The sequence below is a fragment of the Eptesicus fuscus genome, chromosome 11, assembly GCF_027574615.1.
Source record: "Eptesicus fuscus isolate TK198812 chromosome 11, DD_ASM_mEF_20220401, whole genome shotgun sequence".
Lineage (NCBI taxonomy): Eukaryota > Metazoa > Chordata > Mammalia > Chiroptera > Vespertilionidae > Eptesicus > Eptesicus fuscus.
In genome coordinates this window covers 84,595,088-84,611,419 of record NC_072483.1, presented here as the reverse complement: position 1 = coordinate 84,611,419, position 16,332 = coordinate 84,595,088, and the positions used below count along the sequence as shown (strand labels likewise).

The window sequence follows — 16,332 nt, the reverse complement described above, 5'->3', positions numbered from 1 at the left end:
CAGGAGAGGAATCCTGCGCCTCTCACAGATCTGCAGAGAGGCAAGAGAATCATAGTGGTTTCTGACAGTATGAAAAAATGTATGTAATGATGTTCATCACATATTAACTATTGACACTGATAATTTCTGGGTGGTGGCTTTATAGGCTCTTATTTTTTCTATTTTTTTTGGGGGGGCACTGCTTGAAGAATCATAAGCATGCATCATTTTCAACTCTGTACCTTAAAAAATTCATTATGAACATTCCAGTCAAGATAATAGTTTGAGTTTTTACAAAGCTCCTGTGAAATGAGCAGAGATATACAAATAGAGAAAAATATGTATGCATTTAAAAAACTGAGATTAGCTGAAACCGGTTTGGCTCAGTGGATAGAGCGTCGGTCTGTGGACTGAAAGGTCCCAGGTTCGATTCCGGTCAAGGGCATGTACATTGGTTGCGGGCACATCCCCAGTAGGGGGTGTGTAGGAGGCAGCTGGTCGATGTTTCTCTCTCATCGATGTTTCTAGCTCTCTGTCCCTCTCCCTTCCTCTCTGTAAAAAATAAAATATATTTTAAAATATATATATTTAAAATATATTTAAAAAAAATAAAAAATAAAAAACTGAGATTACTAGATAGAGTTAGGACAGGAGTTAAGAGCTCCTCTAAAATGGTTCAACTAAAAAACTTTAAAATAAATGAAAGGTGCGTGTACAGATAAGAAACCAATAAAGGATTTAGATGGCAACAGTGAGATGTTACGACTCCAGCCAGAACCCAGTGTTAGCTGGAGGCACGGAGGTGGGGCCTCCAGTAGTAGCTGTGCATGTGAAGGAAAATCCATTGTAAGAATCAGCACCAATAGGAAGACAGTGGGACAGAAAACCCCAACCTCCTCTCCAATGTCCTGCCATGACTGCCATGTGCTGGACATAACAACTGGAAGTCAACTAGAAAGAGAATCTAGTGAGACAGCTCATAGGTTATGAGGAAAGATAAAAATGGTTAGAAATTTTTAAATTATCTATTTCAAAAGAAGGTCTATTAGGACCAATTGGAAAAGTTCCCTTTACTACAAAAATCATGGAAACTAGTTTTATCCTTTATAGTCTCAATTAGTTTAAAAATTCATTGTATCTATGAAAAGAAAGCATATAGATCAGAAAAACTTCAAGGTGAAAAAACTGAATTAAAAAAGATAGAGGATAAAATAATTGTAAGGTGCATTTCACACACATGGCTTGCGTTGATTCAAAGAGCAGAATAATCAAAGACAGAGTTTGGGAGATCATGGCATATCTCCCATCTGTCCATTACTCAAGGATTAACATTTCATAAATAGAATTCACAGCTTCGTGAAGGAAATGAAATTTAAATGGATGAACAGAATATTAGTGATATTGCATATATCACTTCCTGCCTTTAATCCTAAAAGCTTTAAATTCAAGAGACTCAAACATAATGGGAGCCCTATCACTACTCTTTATGGGATGTGGAATTAATCTAGCAGCCTGATGCCTGGTATTTTCTATGCTAGAGCTAGGTGGAGTATTCTCCTTAAAAGTATTAAAATAATTTGCATTTCCTATGACCTGGTGATTTTGATTAATCCATACAAAGAGGTCCAGAGTTGTAATATATTCAAAGATTCTAAAAAATGCAATACCCTGCAGTATTTGTAACTAATGAACTAATTCAAAACTATTTGTTGAGTGCCTATCATGGCCTTATCACTATTCTAAATGGTAAGACACTGTGGTAAGAATACTAGTATATCACTACCATCTAGAACTAAAATGGAGTGGAAATGACAGATAATAAACAAGTAAGCAAATATGTAATATGATACCAGGTAATGAGACTTGAAGAAAAAGTAATAGGGGTGGGGGATTGGGTGATTATTTTACATGGAGTGGTCAGAGAAGCCCCCTCTAAGGCGGGAACAGCTGAATAGGGACCTGAATGATGTGAATAAATGAACCCTGAGAAGATCTAGGGGGAAAGCATCCCATTTGAGAGGAGAATAATTGTGGCACTACTGCTAACTGATTACACGATAACCACTTCCCATACTATCTTGTTTCTGACAGAACCTGAATTTTGCTTGTAACAGCCATGTTTATCGTACAAAATTCTTCTTTGAAGCTACAGATAGACATGTGATCAAATTCTACTCAAGGAGACACAACATCTACTGAGATTACTGGTTAAACTTCTGTTTCTCATTTATTTAATTTATTGAGATACAGGTTTCAAATGTACAGCTTGATAAACATAATCTACACACTGTATCATGCACACATCACCTCAAGCAAAGTCTCTTTCTGTCCCCATTTATCCCCCCTTTGCCCACCTACTCCCACCCTCCTTTCTATCACCAACTGTTGTCTGTGTATATGTTTTATACATATACATAATTTGTTTTTTGTTCAATCCCTTTATCTTCTTTCATCTAGTCCCCAACCCTGGCTAGGTAGCTCAGTTGGTTAGAGCATCATCCCAATACACCACACTTCTGTTTCTTTGCAAAAATAAAAGGGAGCAGTTGCAAAAGTACTTGATTGTTCTACCCCACATTCTTTCACCTGCCTTGATCCATATATGATGCCTAGGACTGAAGCAACACTTTATGATCATGAAATGTCAAGCATGAGCATAAAAAGGAGGAGGAGGAGGAGGAGGAGGAGGAGGAGGAGGAGGAGGAGGAGGAGGAGGAAGAAGAGGTAGAAAACTAAAGAGGTTCCTGTTTTTTTTATGACCCAGTTAAGCCACTGAGTCAATGCCCAAAAATCCTCACCTCATGACTTCATTACTCAGGGCCCAATGGCATTTTGAGTAAAATGTGGTTTCAAGGTCTAGATCACAGGATGTGGCTGTAAGAATTGTTAAGACCTCAAAAAAAGATTTAAGGTGGTATCACAGACCATCTCAGCTAGACAAAAAATATTCTAAGTAACTTAGGGTGCGTAGACAGGAGAGCTTCTAAGGTTTTTAAGGATATGGTGCTATAGAACCTTGACTATGAGCCAAAGGCAAATAGCCTGTCTTGAAGATATTTAGAGATGTAACATTTGGCTGGGGTCATAATTTGACACATAGGAAGCTCACAAGACCTTTAAGATAACCATAGCATCTTGGACTGAAAGGAATAGAGACAATTTAAAATGAAAAGAGGGTTTCAACTTTCTACAGACAAGACATGAGCTGCAAAACAACCCAGTTACACATATAAGCTCATTTTTAGAGGGAAAAAAGGATCATTCAGAAGGTAAAGCCAAGTCCCAAGAGCAGGGCCAGGAGCTTCCGAGTTGGTATAGCCCACTCACTGCCCTCCCTTTCCTCTTCCTCCACCTTCAGAAAATGGCAGTTTTTCTGATCCTGACTCCTTCATATATGCAGCGGATAGCTAACTGGTATCTTCAGTTCACAGAGAAGCCATACTCAGGAAGCCTCTTTCTTGAGGCTGATTTAGATGTTGAAATTCTGTATCTCAAGCCTAAACCTGGTGCAGTAGAATATGAGCCTAAGGATCTTGGAAAAGCAAAGTGATCAGAGATACCAGTAATATAAGGTCAGTCTCATTGATTGGTGTAAAATTTAGCTAAAAGTGTAACAAAATGTAAATTCAAAGGAAATTTAAAAGCCTGGAAAGTTATTTCAGTGGAAATTTTTAATAAAATTGTTAATACGTTTTTTTCCTCTTTACATGATGAGTATAAATAGGATAGGAAACCTATATAATAAAGAGGTAATATGCTAATTTGTCCATTAAGGTGTCCGAGTCACGACCAGTCAACGGGTTGTGCATGCACAGGAGTGGGGACGGGGACTGGGACTTCTGCCCCCAGCGGAGGCACACCCAGGCCTGCCCAGCGCTAACATCCCGCCCAGCGCTGAGGTCAAGCTGCCTGCCTGCATTCCTGGCCAGGTATGTGATGCTGCCTGCCTGTGTCCCTGACCTGGGACGTGACCCTGCCTGCCTGTGTCCCTGACCTGAAATGTGGTGCTTGCATGTGTGTGTCCCCCCCTCTAGCCCCTGCCCCCCTCACCCAGCACAGATCTGCTTCAGTGTCTCAGTGAACTTTGTAACTGACCCAAGGAGGAAACCGAGAGGGGAGAGGCCAGGGGCTATGGGTTCCCAGCGCTTTAGCCATTTGAAAACAGCCCCGCTTGGAATTCGAGGTGGTTGTACATTCAGCTGAGAAGTGAGGGGGCTGAACATCACCGTCGCTGGGCTCAGGTACAATCAAAGGAAATGTGTCTACTAGATTTTCCCCAGCCCTCTCCCTCTTTCCGCTGCCTACAAAAGCCCCAGGCCCAGCCACAGTTCTGTCTCCATGTTTTAGTCCCCTGTTCTCCAACCACAGAGGAAAGAAATAAGGAGTCCATGCTTCCTCCAGAAAGTATCTATATACCTGATTGGCCGGTCGCCTCCCGTAGAGGGAGGCCAGACTGCGGCCTAAGCCATCTGTAGGACATCACATGAAGGCTCCCAGACTGGGGGGCAAGTGGGGGAAGGGCCGGGCTGAGGGATCCCCTCCCCCATGCACGAATTTTCGTGCACCGGGCCTCTAGTGTTTACTATACTTAGACACACTTCTGCTTGGAGACATTTGAAAGCATTTTCAATTTATTTGTATTTAATTTGTTGTTTTAAATGAATTGATTTTGTTTTTTCCTAGTCTTATACTAACATGAGGGCAAATACCTTTATTATTTTTTAAAAAATATATTTTATTGACTCTCTATAGAGAAGAAGGGAGAGGGATAGAGAGTTAGAAACATCAATTAGCTGCCTCCTACACAGCCCCTATTGGGTATGTGCCTGCAACCAAGGCACATGCCCTTGACCGGAATCGAACCTGGGACCCCTCAGTCCACAGGCCGATGCTCCATCCACTGAGCCAAACCAGTCAGGGCAAGGGCAAATACCTTTAGTTCAAGGTCTTCCTTTGGATTTTGGCTTTGAAAGCTACCTTTTGATTTTTGAATTTGGAGAAACTGAGCTTGTGTTCTTCCTTCTAGCTAAGCTTAGACTTCTACTTTCCCACCTAATTTCTGTTGGGAATAATCCTCTTTATTCTACTGGGATTTACTATTAGCAATATTTTTCAACATTACCTCTGATGCAGATGTCTCTGGTTTTAAAATGCTTGGATGTTTAGCTAATACTTTTTCTTCCGGTTGAGAGGATTTATTATGCAGTTTTCTGTCTGTTGGAGCTTCATATTGGTATTCCTCTAAAGGTACCATTTTGTTCCCTTCGGTTATTGTCAGGTTAGGAATAGTGAACTCTGGAGCAGCTCTTTGTTTTGCTGGTTCATCCCTTTTAGGAGCAGACTCCTTTGGATGATCTCTATCCTGCCGGTTCAAAGTTGGTAGAGTCTGGCCTTTCTTATCATCATTACCCAGTAACTAGAAAATATATCAATAAAACAAGCTACCAATTAGTCATTACTGACTAGAAATATTTAAAACTAACAAAACTGGACTTAAAATCATTTGTACCCTTATCCTTTATCATAACAAGTTACTATCAATATTTGTAAATTATTACAGTCCTTATAAAAGAATTGAGCAATTCTCTACTTGCCTGAAAACATGGACTATTCTCCATAACAATGTTCATACTACTTTATAAATCAATGGTTCTCATATATTCAGATGTTATAAATCAGCAACATCTCAAAAAAGAATATAGTATAACATTTTATTGTTATACTATTACCAACATATAATAAAATAAAGGACATTTTAATAGCAAAATAGTACAAAGAATGGTATCTTATAATAAAGGACTGTTAAACTAAATAAATTGAGCTGTATGAAAAGTTCCGTATATTTTTTTCCCCTCTCTCTCCCTCCCTGGACTGAGGGAAACAGTACATATTAACTCTTCAACTGATATTTGACCCAAAGGTGAAAATCATTAAATCCCATTTGTCAAGTAATATAGAAGAGTCTTTTATTTTTTATTGGTTTACATAGGAATTCACTACTTTATGGAATGTGCCTTCTATAAAATTAGATAAAAACCAAATAATATCATGTGAACTCTATTTTTATTATAAGATATAGATTATCATTACATAGAGAAAAAGTAAAGAATGTGGTTCGGTCTGCGGCATCCATTTCTAAGGTCATTATGCAGAACTTAATGCTTTTTCTTTTACATGCCCCCCTTCTTTTTGTCCCCTATCTTCATAGAGATTTTTAAATGTTACTATTTTATGCTAAAATTTCTCTTTTAACAGTATAATTTTACTTAAACAAGTCATGTAACTGTAACAATAATGCCATAACAAAAATAACAGGATAAACTAAATAACTTCTCGAGTGCTTTTATTTCCATTTGTAAATATTTCTCCTTTTATAAATATTTCATCCCTTTAAAAAATAGTGACTACTAGAAGTTGTCTTCCAAGTTCCCTTACCTCAGTTGGAATAGTTTCAACTTCCTTATTTCTATAAGAGATATCTGTTAAATTAACAGAATATTTTATTATATAGAAAATAAACATATTAATATGTACACCAATAAATTATTATTATTATTATAGTTTTTCTCACCAAGAATAAAGAACAATTTAAATAAAGGTAGCTATTCAAACAAACACTACTTAGTAAAAACAGACTGATGAATCTCTTGGAAGATCGGGGAAAATGTACAAGTGTGAAGGTAAAATGAAAACATATAAAATGATGACATTTCAGATTCATCGATTAAGACATAAAAACCAAGTACTCAGTGTATTTTGCTAAAAGTCAAAAGGAAATAAAATAAACCCCAGATGGTCAGTGATAAGGTTGGAATTGGAAAAAAGAGTGAAAAGAGACCATTCAAGAGAAGCTGAATAAAGCACTTATAAACTTTTTCTAGAAATATGAAGGATACATTTTAGTAAAGAAAAAAGGAAAACCTAAAAGAAAGAGAGAGGGAATAAAGAATTGAGATACAAAGGAATTAAGTCTAGTAAAAAAAAATTATGTGATCATTACTAGCTTCACAATCGTGCTCAGCTCATTTTTCTGAGCCTTGCTTTTCTCATATATAAAATAGGTTAATGATATCTTATAGGTATGACACAAATATATGTAAGATGTGAGCAGCCATATGGTTAAATGCTTGAGTTCTTGGGTCAAACAGAGTAGGCTCAGATTCAATCCTCACCATTTATTGGCTGTGTGACCATTATTGGTTTGATCCTCTTTTTTTTCATCTGAAAAAAATGTGGTTAAATAATAATAGTGTCCTTAATTGACTGTTGTGAGGATTGATTTATAGAACCCAAGTAAAGTTCCTAGAACACTGTGATCAATAAATGTTAGCTATGCCCTCGCCAGTTTGACTCAGTGGATAGAGTGTCGGCCTCTGGACCAAAGGGTCATGGGTTTGATTATGGTCAAGGGCACATACCTCGGTTGCAGGCTCCTCCCTGGCCTGGGCCCTGGTTGGGGCTCGTGCAGGAGGCAACCAATTGATGTGTTTCTCTCACATCTATATTTCTCTCTGTCTTTCCCTCTCTTCCACTCTCTCTAAAATCAATGGAAAAATACCCTTGGGTGAGGAAATAAATAAATAAATATTCGCTATAACTATAGGAAACCATAGGAATACCAAAAGGAAAGAAGTCACTAGATGATCCAATGGGACTTAAAATAAGCTCTTTGGATAAGTGGAAAAAATTAATTAAAAAAAAAAAAAAAGATGGCCACCACCAGTGAATGAAAGAGGTAAACATCCCATCTTAAACAGTGATACTGAAGAGAGAAATGTGATTTCCATACACCTAAAACGTGAACGTCTCAGGCGAAGAGTAAGCTAAAGATGCAGCAGCTCTGCCAGGCCGGTTGACCTCAGAGGTTAGGAAATGAATATATAGATGCCTGACGTAGCCAGGGAAGGAGAGGCAGAGAAGTAGAAAAGTCACCTGTGACCAAAATCTTATAACAATGTACTTATTCCACACCTTCAGAGTTTAAGATTTTAAAGATATGGTATTGTGCATCCATTTTAACTTTCTAAATGAAACTTTTTACAGAGATTTTTTTCAAAAAGATTGCATAAACAGTTTTTTCCATTAATTAAATATCTTATTGATAATTGTGTTATGTTTGCAAATTTAATGCTAATTTAATTTCCTGTCCCTCTCTCTCCCATTGCCCCCTTTCTCTTTCACACACCACACACACACACACACACACACACACACACACACACTTTCTCTCTATATATATACGTAAGAGAGACCAATAGCTCTACAGTTAACAATGTTTAAAATACCTTTTCATAGGTCATAGTTAAAATTTAACTTTTTTCTTGTCCTTAAAGTAGGAAAGGACCATTAAAAAATTAAAATGACTGGATTAAGTCTAAGTCTTTTCTTTGGAGTGTTACAAAAGAAATACTATGTACTTAAACTATAATGAAAGGCATATTTATTCCTTACTAAACTATGACATCCACTCAAAGCAAATTACTAATTTTATATTTGTGATATAACTACCCTGTTTTTAATTATCTTAATAATAAACACAAAAAGTAAACTAGTTTCTTAACCTGATGTTACAGTATCTTCAGGCTTCTTTTCAAATTGGCTTTCAGGTACCTCATAGGTATTACTTCCCTAGAACCAAAAAAAGATGAAGAAAGAAAGAAAGAGAAAAAATGTATTAGACAAATGTTTAAAGAACTAAACATTTTTCTCTGCCTTTGTAACTTTTAATATTTTTAATGTACAGAAGACAAGAAGGATCTGGGTCTGTGAGAAAAGCAAACCAAACAGCACTATTTTAAAGAGAGATACATCTGGCTAGGACTTGAAGTGCCAGGGAGAGGATACCAAGGAATCGATAGGGTATTTAATGATGATTGTATGAGAGAAAAAGATTATAAGATAAATGACATAATGTAACTTCGAGGACTGTGAGAGGAAACAGATGACTTTTTTATTAAAATACATTATGGCCTATGAGTTGATAAGTGATGTGGATCTTTACAAAATTCCAAGAAGAATTATAAGGTAGAGTAATCATGCTTATATATACTGATTTTTCAGTAAGAACCCAAAGTCCATAGTCCCTTTAATGAAGAACCCCCAAAATTTTACTAAAATATCCATTCAGTTTGGTAATGCTAATCCATTTATTCTATAGCAGCAGAACTCAGCCCAATTATAGCAGAGATATTAAAAATCATGAATATATTAATATAACTACCATTTCATTTCATTGTTTATCTATCTACTGAAATCCCTGTGAATCCTTATTGCCAGATAAAAATAGAGGTTAGACTGCATTTCTAAATATTAAACCTTACTTATATATCTGATAAGTGTCTAAATTTGTAAAGAACTCTTACAACTCATCAATAAAAATACAAATAACCCAGTTTTTAAAATTAGCAAAGGATTTGAATAAACATTTATCCAAGAAGACATATAAATGAGCAGTAAGCACATGAAAAGATGCTAACATCATTGGTCATTAGAGAAATGCAAATCAAAACCACAATGAGATACCACTTCAAAATCACTACAACAGCTATATTTTTTTTAAAGGGAAAATAAGTGTTGGAGAAGATGTTGAACCCTCATGCACTGCTGGTTGAAGGTAAAATTGTGCAACTGCTGTGGAAAACAGTTTGGTAATTCCTGAAAAAGTTAAACAGGGAATTACTATGTGATCCAGCAATTCCACTCCATGTATATCCCCCATCACCACCACCAAATTAAAAACATATGATCACATAAAAAACCTGCACATGAATGTTCATAAGCAGCATTATTCATAATAGCTACAAAGTGGAAACAACCTATCAGCTGAATAGATAATAATGCCTATCAGCTGAAAAGATAAATAAAATGTTGTATATCTATACAATGGAATATTATTTGGCAATATAAGAAATAAAGTATTGATACATGCTACAACAAAGAAGAACCTTGAAAACACTATGCTAAGTTAAAAAAGCAAGTCATAAAGGACCATATATTGTATGATTTCACTTATATGAAATGTCTAAAAAAAGCAAACCTATAGAGACTGAAAGTAAGGCTAGGGAACATGGGAACTTGAAGGATACAGCCTAAGAGGTGTGGGGTTTCTTTGGGGGATAATGAAAATGTTCTAAAATTGATTGTAACAATGGACACTTTATTATATTTTTAAATAATTTTGTATTGATGCTTTGAGATAAATTCTTTTTTGTTTTAAAATGTTTTTTATTTTTATTGATTTCAGAGAGGAAGGGAGAGGGAAAGAGAGATAGAAATATCAATGATGGGAGAGAATCACTGATTGGCTGCCTTCTGTATGCCCCCTACTGAGGATTGAGCCTGCAACCCAGGCATGTGCCCTTGACCAGAAAAGAACCCGGGACCCTTTGGTCCACAGGTCAACACTCTATCCACTGAGCCAAACTGGCTAGGGCAAATTGTACACTTTAAATGGGTGAATTATATACTATACAAATTATATCTCAACAAGCTGTTAAAACAGATCTAGAGACAGAGAAGCATTGATCAGACCATCAAACCTCAGAGGGAAGGTAGGAGAGGGTGGGGGTAAGGGGAAGAGATCAACCAAAGGACTTATATGCATGTATATAAGCCTAACCAATGGACACAGACACCAGGGGGGTGAGGGCATGAATTGGGGGGGAGGTAATGGGGTGAAAGGACACATATGTAATACCTTAATCAATAAAGAAAAAATAAAAGGAAAAAAAAACAAGCTGTTAAAATACTAAACCTTATAAATTATTAATAAATATTTATTGAATGTCACATTATAAAAGTAGTAGAGTGCATGAATCATAAATAACATTTTATATCAAGAACATAAATAATACCTGATCATCACTTTCAATTATCATAATCTTTTTTTTCTTTTTTTTTTAAATTTCTTTATTGATTAAGGTATCACATATTTGTCCTCATCCCCCCATTCCCATCCCAAACCCCTCCCCACAGGGTAAAATAAGATTGTTGTTAGAGTATTAAATTTGACAGTAAAATAGTAGTCAAGTTTTCAGACTAATTTAAATTGGCTAATTGAAATAAGCGAATATTCTAGAAAAATTAATTGTACTGGACAAAAAAGCTGTTCCTAAAGTGTTAACTAAAATTTTTATTGGTAGTTCATCTTATGGTAAAATTACATAACATGTAATGAACCTATAACAGTCATATTTTAGTGCAAAAAAATTAAAATTTAAAAGCTATCAAGACTACATTATAAAATTTCCAAAAGCCTCCTAATATTTAAATATCATAATCTTTTAAAATAAAAATTATTAAAAGCTCTATATGGGAGAACATGTGTTAATTACCTTAAGTTTATTAGGTTCCAATTTAGGGTTAAGAATTCCTTCTAAATATGTAGCTTTTTCTTTCCATGTAGGCAGATCTCTATATTCTTTTTTCATTTTTTCCAGCCTAAAAAAAGAAAAGACAGAGTTATAGATTTAAAAAGCAAGAAAAATATATATGGTAGATTCACAAAAGAATACATCTAGTATAATCCATTTTTAAAAGTTCTAAAAGAGGCAAACCAATAATATAGTTTAAGGAAACATTGGACTTAAACTATACATTATATCAGATTGGCTTAATATTTACAAAACATTCCATCCAACAGCAGTAGGATATACATTCTTCTCAAGCACATATGGAGCATTCACCAAATTAAAAGCATATGCTTGCCCTAACCGGTTTGGCTCAGTGGATAGAGAGTCAGCCTGTGGACTGAATGGTCCCAGGTTCGATTCCAGTCAAGGGCATGTACCTTGGTTGTGGGCACATCCCCAGTAGGGGGTGTGCAGGAGGCAGCTGATAGATGTTTCTCTCTCATTGATGTTTCTAACTATCCTTCTCCCTTCCTCTCTGTAAAAAATCAATAAAATATATATTTTTAAAAAGCATATCTACACTAATAAAAGAGAAACATGCAAATTAACCATCACTCTGCTACACCCACCAGCCAATCAGGAGGGAATATGCAAAATAGAAGGAGAAAGATGATGGCCGCCCAGCTGCTCCAGGCGCGGAGTGGCTGGGCGGGTGAGGATGCCTGCTATGAGAGGGAGGGCGGGGGGTGAAGGGATCTATAGGAGCGGCACTCTGGCCACAGCAAAGACGAAGACTGCAGACTCTGACCTGAATCTGCAGTGAAGATGGCAGACTCTGGTTGGAGTCTGCAGCAAAGACAAAGAAGGCAGACTCTGGCCTGAGCGAAGGCCTGGGTCCCACGTGCCGGAGGAAAACCGGTGCTGGAAGCCAAGGGAAGGAAGGCCTATTGCATGAATCTCTTCATGCAACAGGCCTCTAAGTGCTCACATAAAAACCTGCACATGAATACTCATAGCAGCATTATTCATAATAGCTACAAAGTGGAAACAACCTAATGCCTATCAGCTGGCTGACACCTGTCAGGTCTGGCTGGCTGCCAGATGCAAATGCATATTTCTTTGAAAATATATACACCCAAGAGTCTCAAATTAGTTCTATAAATTTTCAAGTACAATGTTTGGCACTCGATAAAGACAAGTAGGAATATTATAAGATTTGACAAAAAACTATAAGAAAAAAGTCATCAATAGAAACAAACTTACAGGAGGAGACCCAGATAATGGAGAAATGATTAATATGTTCAAAAAAATTAAGAGCTACAACTGAGAACTTTGGTAGAGAAGTGGAAACTACATAATAAAGGAAAATTCCACAACAACAAGAAAACTGAAATTAAGAATTCAATTGGTTTAACAGCTGTTTAGATACAAAGAAGAATGAACCAGTGAACTGTAAATAGGTCAGAAGAAAATATCTAGACTGAACTATAGAGCAGAGAATGAGAGGCCTATAGATTCCACTCAACGTCAAAGGCAAAGCAAATATTGTATTTCCTCCTGTGAAAGAATTTCAATCTAAATGGAACCAAAGGATACAAAATGGAAAATCTTACCCATGTGACCTCAGAAAGCAAACCTTAGGACTGAAAAACTGACTTCCTATAAATCCCTAGTTTACAGAAAACTGATAATATTGAAATTTTCTTAAATGATAGGAAATTAACCCGAGGTTTGCCTCACTCATATCAACCTGGGAAGTTTGTGGGTTTTTTTTTTCAATATAATATTTTAATAAATTAACTTGGAAAATGTAAGAGGTTAATCTTACTCTTTCAAGAAGAAAATCAACTGGCATAGTTTAGTGTTATCTATCTTCTTTCCAGATTTCACCAAGTGCTAATGACAAGTACCATATAAGTCAGTTCCTTATTTGCGTATGAGGTGTTAAGTTTCTATAAATTAAGATTTTTTTTAAGCTTCATATCAAATGAGTTGTAGATCTACTTAAAGTATGACTTCTCCTTTCAAAGAAGGAAGGAAGGGTGACAAGGGAAGGCGATGGGATACCTGCTAATGATGATGTGCTAGACATACGACTCATTACGTGCTTGTCATTGCTGAGAGGACTTCTTCCCTCCACTGAACTTTGGGATGTCATAAGAGCCCTTCGTAGAACTCTTCTTGGAGTTTTGGAGAAAGAGAATGCTCTTGTAACCCTTTTTGAAGTCTTTTTTATTGCTCTAGATGCTCTACTCAATGTACTGTCCATATCTTTTGTATTTACTTCAAAGGTTTCTTGATCAGCAGTGTAAATAAGATTTTCAGCATCCGCTTTACAAATGGTGTTGGCTACATGTCGACATAGCATCTTGAGCATTTTCTTTTGGAAGTTCCTCTGATGTCATCTGGAAACTGAGCAGCACATTTGCCTGCTCTGTTGGTGGCCCCACGAGCAAGGCAAAAGCATTATGGCAATCTTCTGTCTCTCTCTCTCTCTCTCTTTTAAATATATATTTTATTGATGTTTTACAGAGAGGAAGGGAGAGGGATAGAGAGCTAGAAACATTGATGAGAGAGAAACATTGATCAGCTGCCTCCTGCACACCCCCTACTGGGGATGTGCCCGCAACCAAGGTACATGCCCTTGACCGGAATCGAACCTGGGACCTTTCAGTCCGCAGGCCGACGCTCTATCCATTGAGCCAAACCGGTTAGGGCTCTTCTGTCTCTCTTATGTCCAGCACTTTCTTAATTTGAGAGAGGCATTAGATGAATATGCTTAAGAGAAGCTGGGGGTCAGGTCTGGCCATGAGGACTCCTAAAAGTACCAATAACTTTGTGGCATTTCCTTGCTATCTCCAGGCAGTCATTGAAGAGAAAGAGGGTTACTTGCTCTCCTCTATCACAGGGGTGCTTGCCTAGAGAAATTGTTTCAACTCATTGGATTAAGCTTCAGTGAGAAGATAAAAGATTAGCTGGGCATCCATTTACTTCATAAACAACATCAAAAATTTGCTTTTGCACTTTGGTTTTTCTCTTATCCTCATTAATATGCATCATTACTTCCTTTAGTGATTCAATAGCTTTTTCTAGAGTGCCTTTGTCAGGATTTTCTTCAGCTGTATGTTTCTTAAGATCATTTAAAAGTAACACAACACTAGGTAACCTCTGTACTGGTTGGATGAGAAGTTCAACAAGGCTTTGCCGTCACATTCTGGTTTAGCTTGGTTGATCTTCAGAAAAGCATGAAACCTTGGTTTCTGTTTTTCACATTTAATAATTGTTTCCTTGCTCATTTCAAAGAAGTTAACAAAGGGAGGGTAGGTTTTTACCAAATCTTTTGAACATTTAAGAAAGATGTCACCAATGCTTTTGCTTTCATCCCAATTAACAATAAGGTCTTCAAGATCATCCTTTATCTTAGTGTGCACATCAAAAATATCTGGGATACTACCAAAAATAGTCTTAATCTCTTCTGGTGCAAGGATAGGCCCACCATGTTGTCCTTCTTCTTCCAAAGGTACCTGAAATAACTGAATAATTGTGGCCAATATATTTACATAATTACTTCCAGTCTGATAGAGTTCTTTTGCAACTTGCCACCTGGCTGACTGCTTTGAAGGAACCAGAGTGGAATTTTTAGAAGACTTAGTACAAGACTTTGGTGTTTCTCCATAGTTAATGCTAGACTCTGGTGTGTTGGAGATATCTAGAAGTGACCCTATAGAAAGGGAATGTTCAGCTGATGGGCACTTACGGGGAGGGAAAGGTGACAGGTCTGTCTCTCTTGAAAGCTGAGCAAGTGTCTCTTTTAAACGACGTCTTTTGCGATTGCTGTTTGGAGTACTCAGAGAAAGCAGAGACACCAATTTCTTGAGCTCTGGTGTATTAGCCTTTTCATATAAATACATAGTTTCTCCAGCTCTGGCATCCATTTGAATGCTTCCCCAGAACCACTCTTACTTGACAGCATAGTTTCTTTGAAGGTTCAAATGGAAGTTCTTTTACTGTATTCTCTTCAACTATAAGGTGAGTGCACCTTTCATCTCCAACCTGTAAATAGCTACCTCCTTGCATTTCAGTCATTTCTTCCATATTGGTTTTCTCTTCATCTGAAAATCCCAGGAAACTTAAAATGCAATCTTGAAATGGAGGAACTTTAAATTAATTTCTAAAGTCATCAGCTGATGCACAGAAATCCTGTTCATTCCGCCTTTCCCAAGCTTTATAAATCCATTCTGGCTTCATAATTGGAGTACCCAGGCTCACAGCAATCCTGGATTTTTCTCCTTGTGTACAATTTGCCACCAAATGTGTTACTTTGGAATTAAAGTCTTTTCGAGTAACTCCACCCATGTGATGGACCAATGTCACCAATCTGACTAGCTCTTCTTTCTTCCTGAATCCAGTAAAGCATAGTACTAGATTCATCATGCTTGTACAATAAAGTGGACGACATGAAAATGGCAAAAGCTCTCCTTTTTGTGCACAGTTTAATACTACTGGTGGTCCAATAACTCTATAATCAGTCTTGTATAACTCAGTAAAGATAGGATCCTGGAAGTCCATGACTATAAATACATTTTCAAATTCTGGAGAATCCAAACGTTCATATTCTTCTACTGATTCCATCTTTACAAAGGGCACTTTAATTTCCATATTAACAACACTTTTTATTAATTTTTCATCCAATTTTCCAGGGCAACTTTCTTTTATCTTTATAACTGGTACATCCATTATTTTAATAGTCTTTAAGGCTTTTATAAATTCTTCTTGTTTTCCAGCTTCTTGAACCAATACCACTCTTGTTTCAACCTGAGGCATTTCTTCAACACACAAAGTAGGTCCATTAAGTAAGTTTTCCTTATAAGTTTCAGTAACTTTAGAATCAAAAATGGAAGAGTCTGCCAAGCTTGTCCTCCCAGTACACGTTAGTACATTATTGTCAGCCATTGTTTGTACTCTTCTAAGTTCACACTCTCACAAAGCGCCCTGGAAGTGC

General features: G+C 36.8%; 1 protein-coding gene, 1 long non-coding RNA gene and 1 pseudogene across 4 annotated transcripts in view; 1 reads left to right on the top strand and 2 right to left on the bottom strand.

Annotated features, from left to right (window-relative positions):
- Nucleotides 1–16,332, bottom strand: part of C2CD6 (C2 calcium dependent domain containing 6) — a 66,831-nt gene that overhangs the window by 30,546 nt on the left and 19,953 nt on the right. For all 3 annotated transcript variants that reach the window (XM_054723420.1, XM_054723421.1, XM_054723422.1), the window contains exons 10-13: nt 11,313–11,418; nt 8,541–8,607; nt 6,415–6,458; nt 5,102–5,395 (exon numbers count right to left, since the gene is read on the bottom strand). In XM_054723420.1, coding sequence (XP_054579395.1) covers nt 5,102–5,395; nt 6,415–6,458; nt 8,541–8,607; nt 11,313–11,418 — 511 coding nt within the window. The remainder of the gene's footprint in view (nt 1–5,101; nt 5,396–6,414; nt 6,459–8,540; nt 8,608–11,312; nt 11,419–16,332) is intronic.
- LOC129150758 (uncharacterized) overlaps nt 1–16,332 on the top strand; it is a 41,828-nt gene that overhangs the window by 16,712 nt on the left and 8,784 nt on the right. The window contains exon 2 of the long non-coding RNA XR_008557502.1: nt 3,754–3,908. This is a non-coding gene — a long non-coding RNA (uncharacterized LOC129150758). The remainder of the gene's footprint in view (nt 1–3,753; nt 3,909–16,332) is intronic.
- LOC129150757 (protein ECT2-like) lies at nt 13,215–16,283 on the bottom strand (annotated as a pseudogene).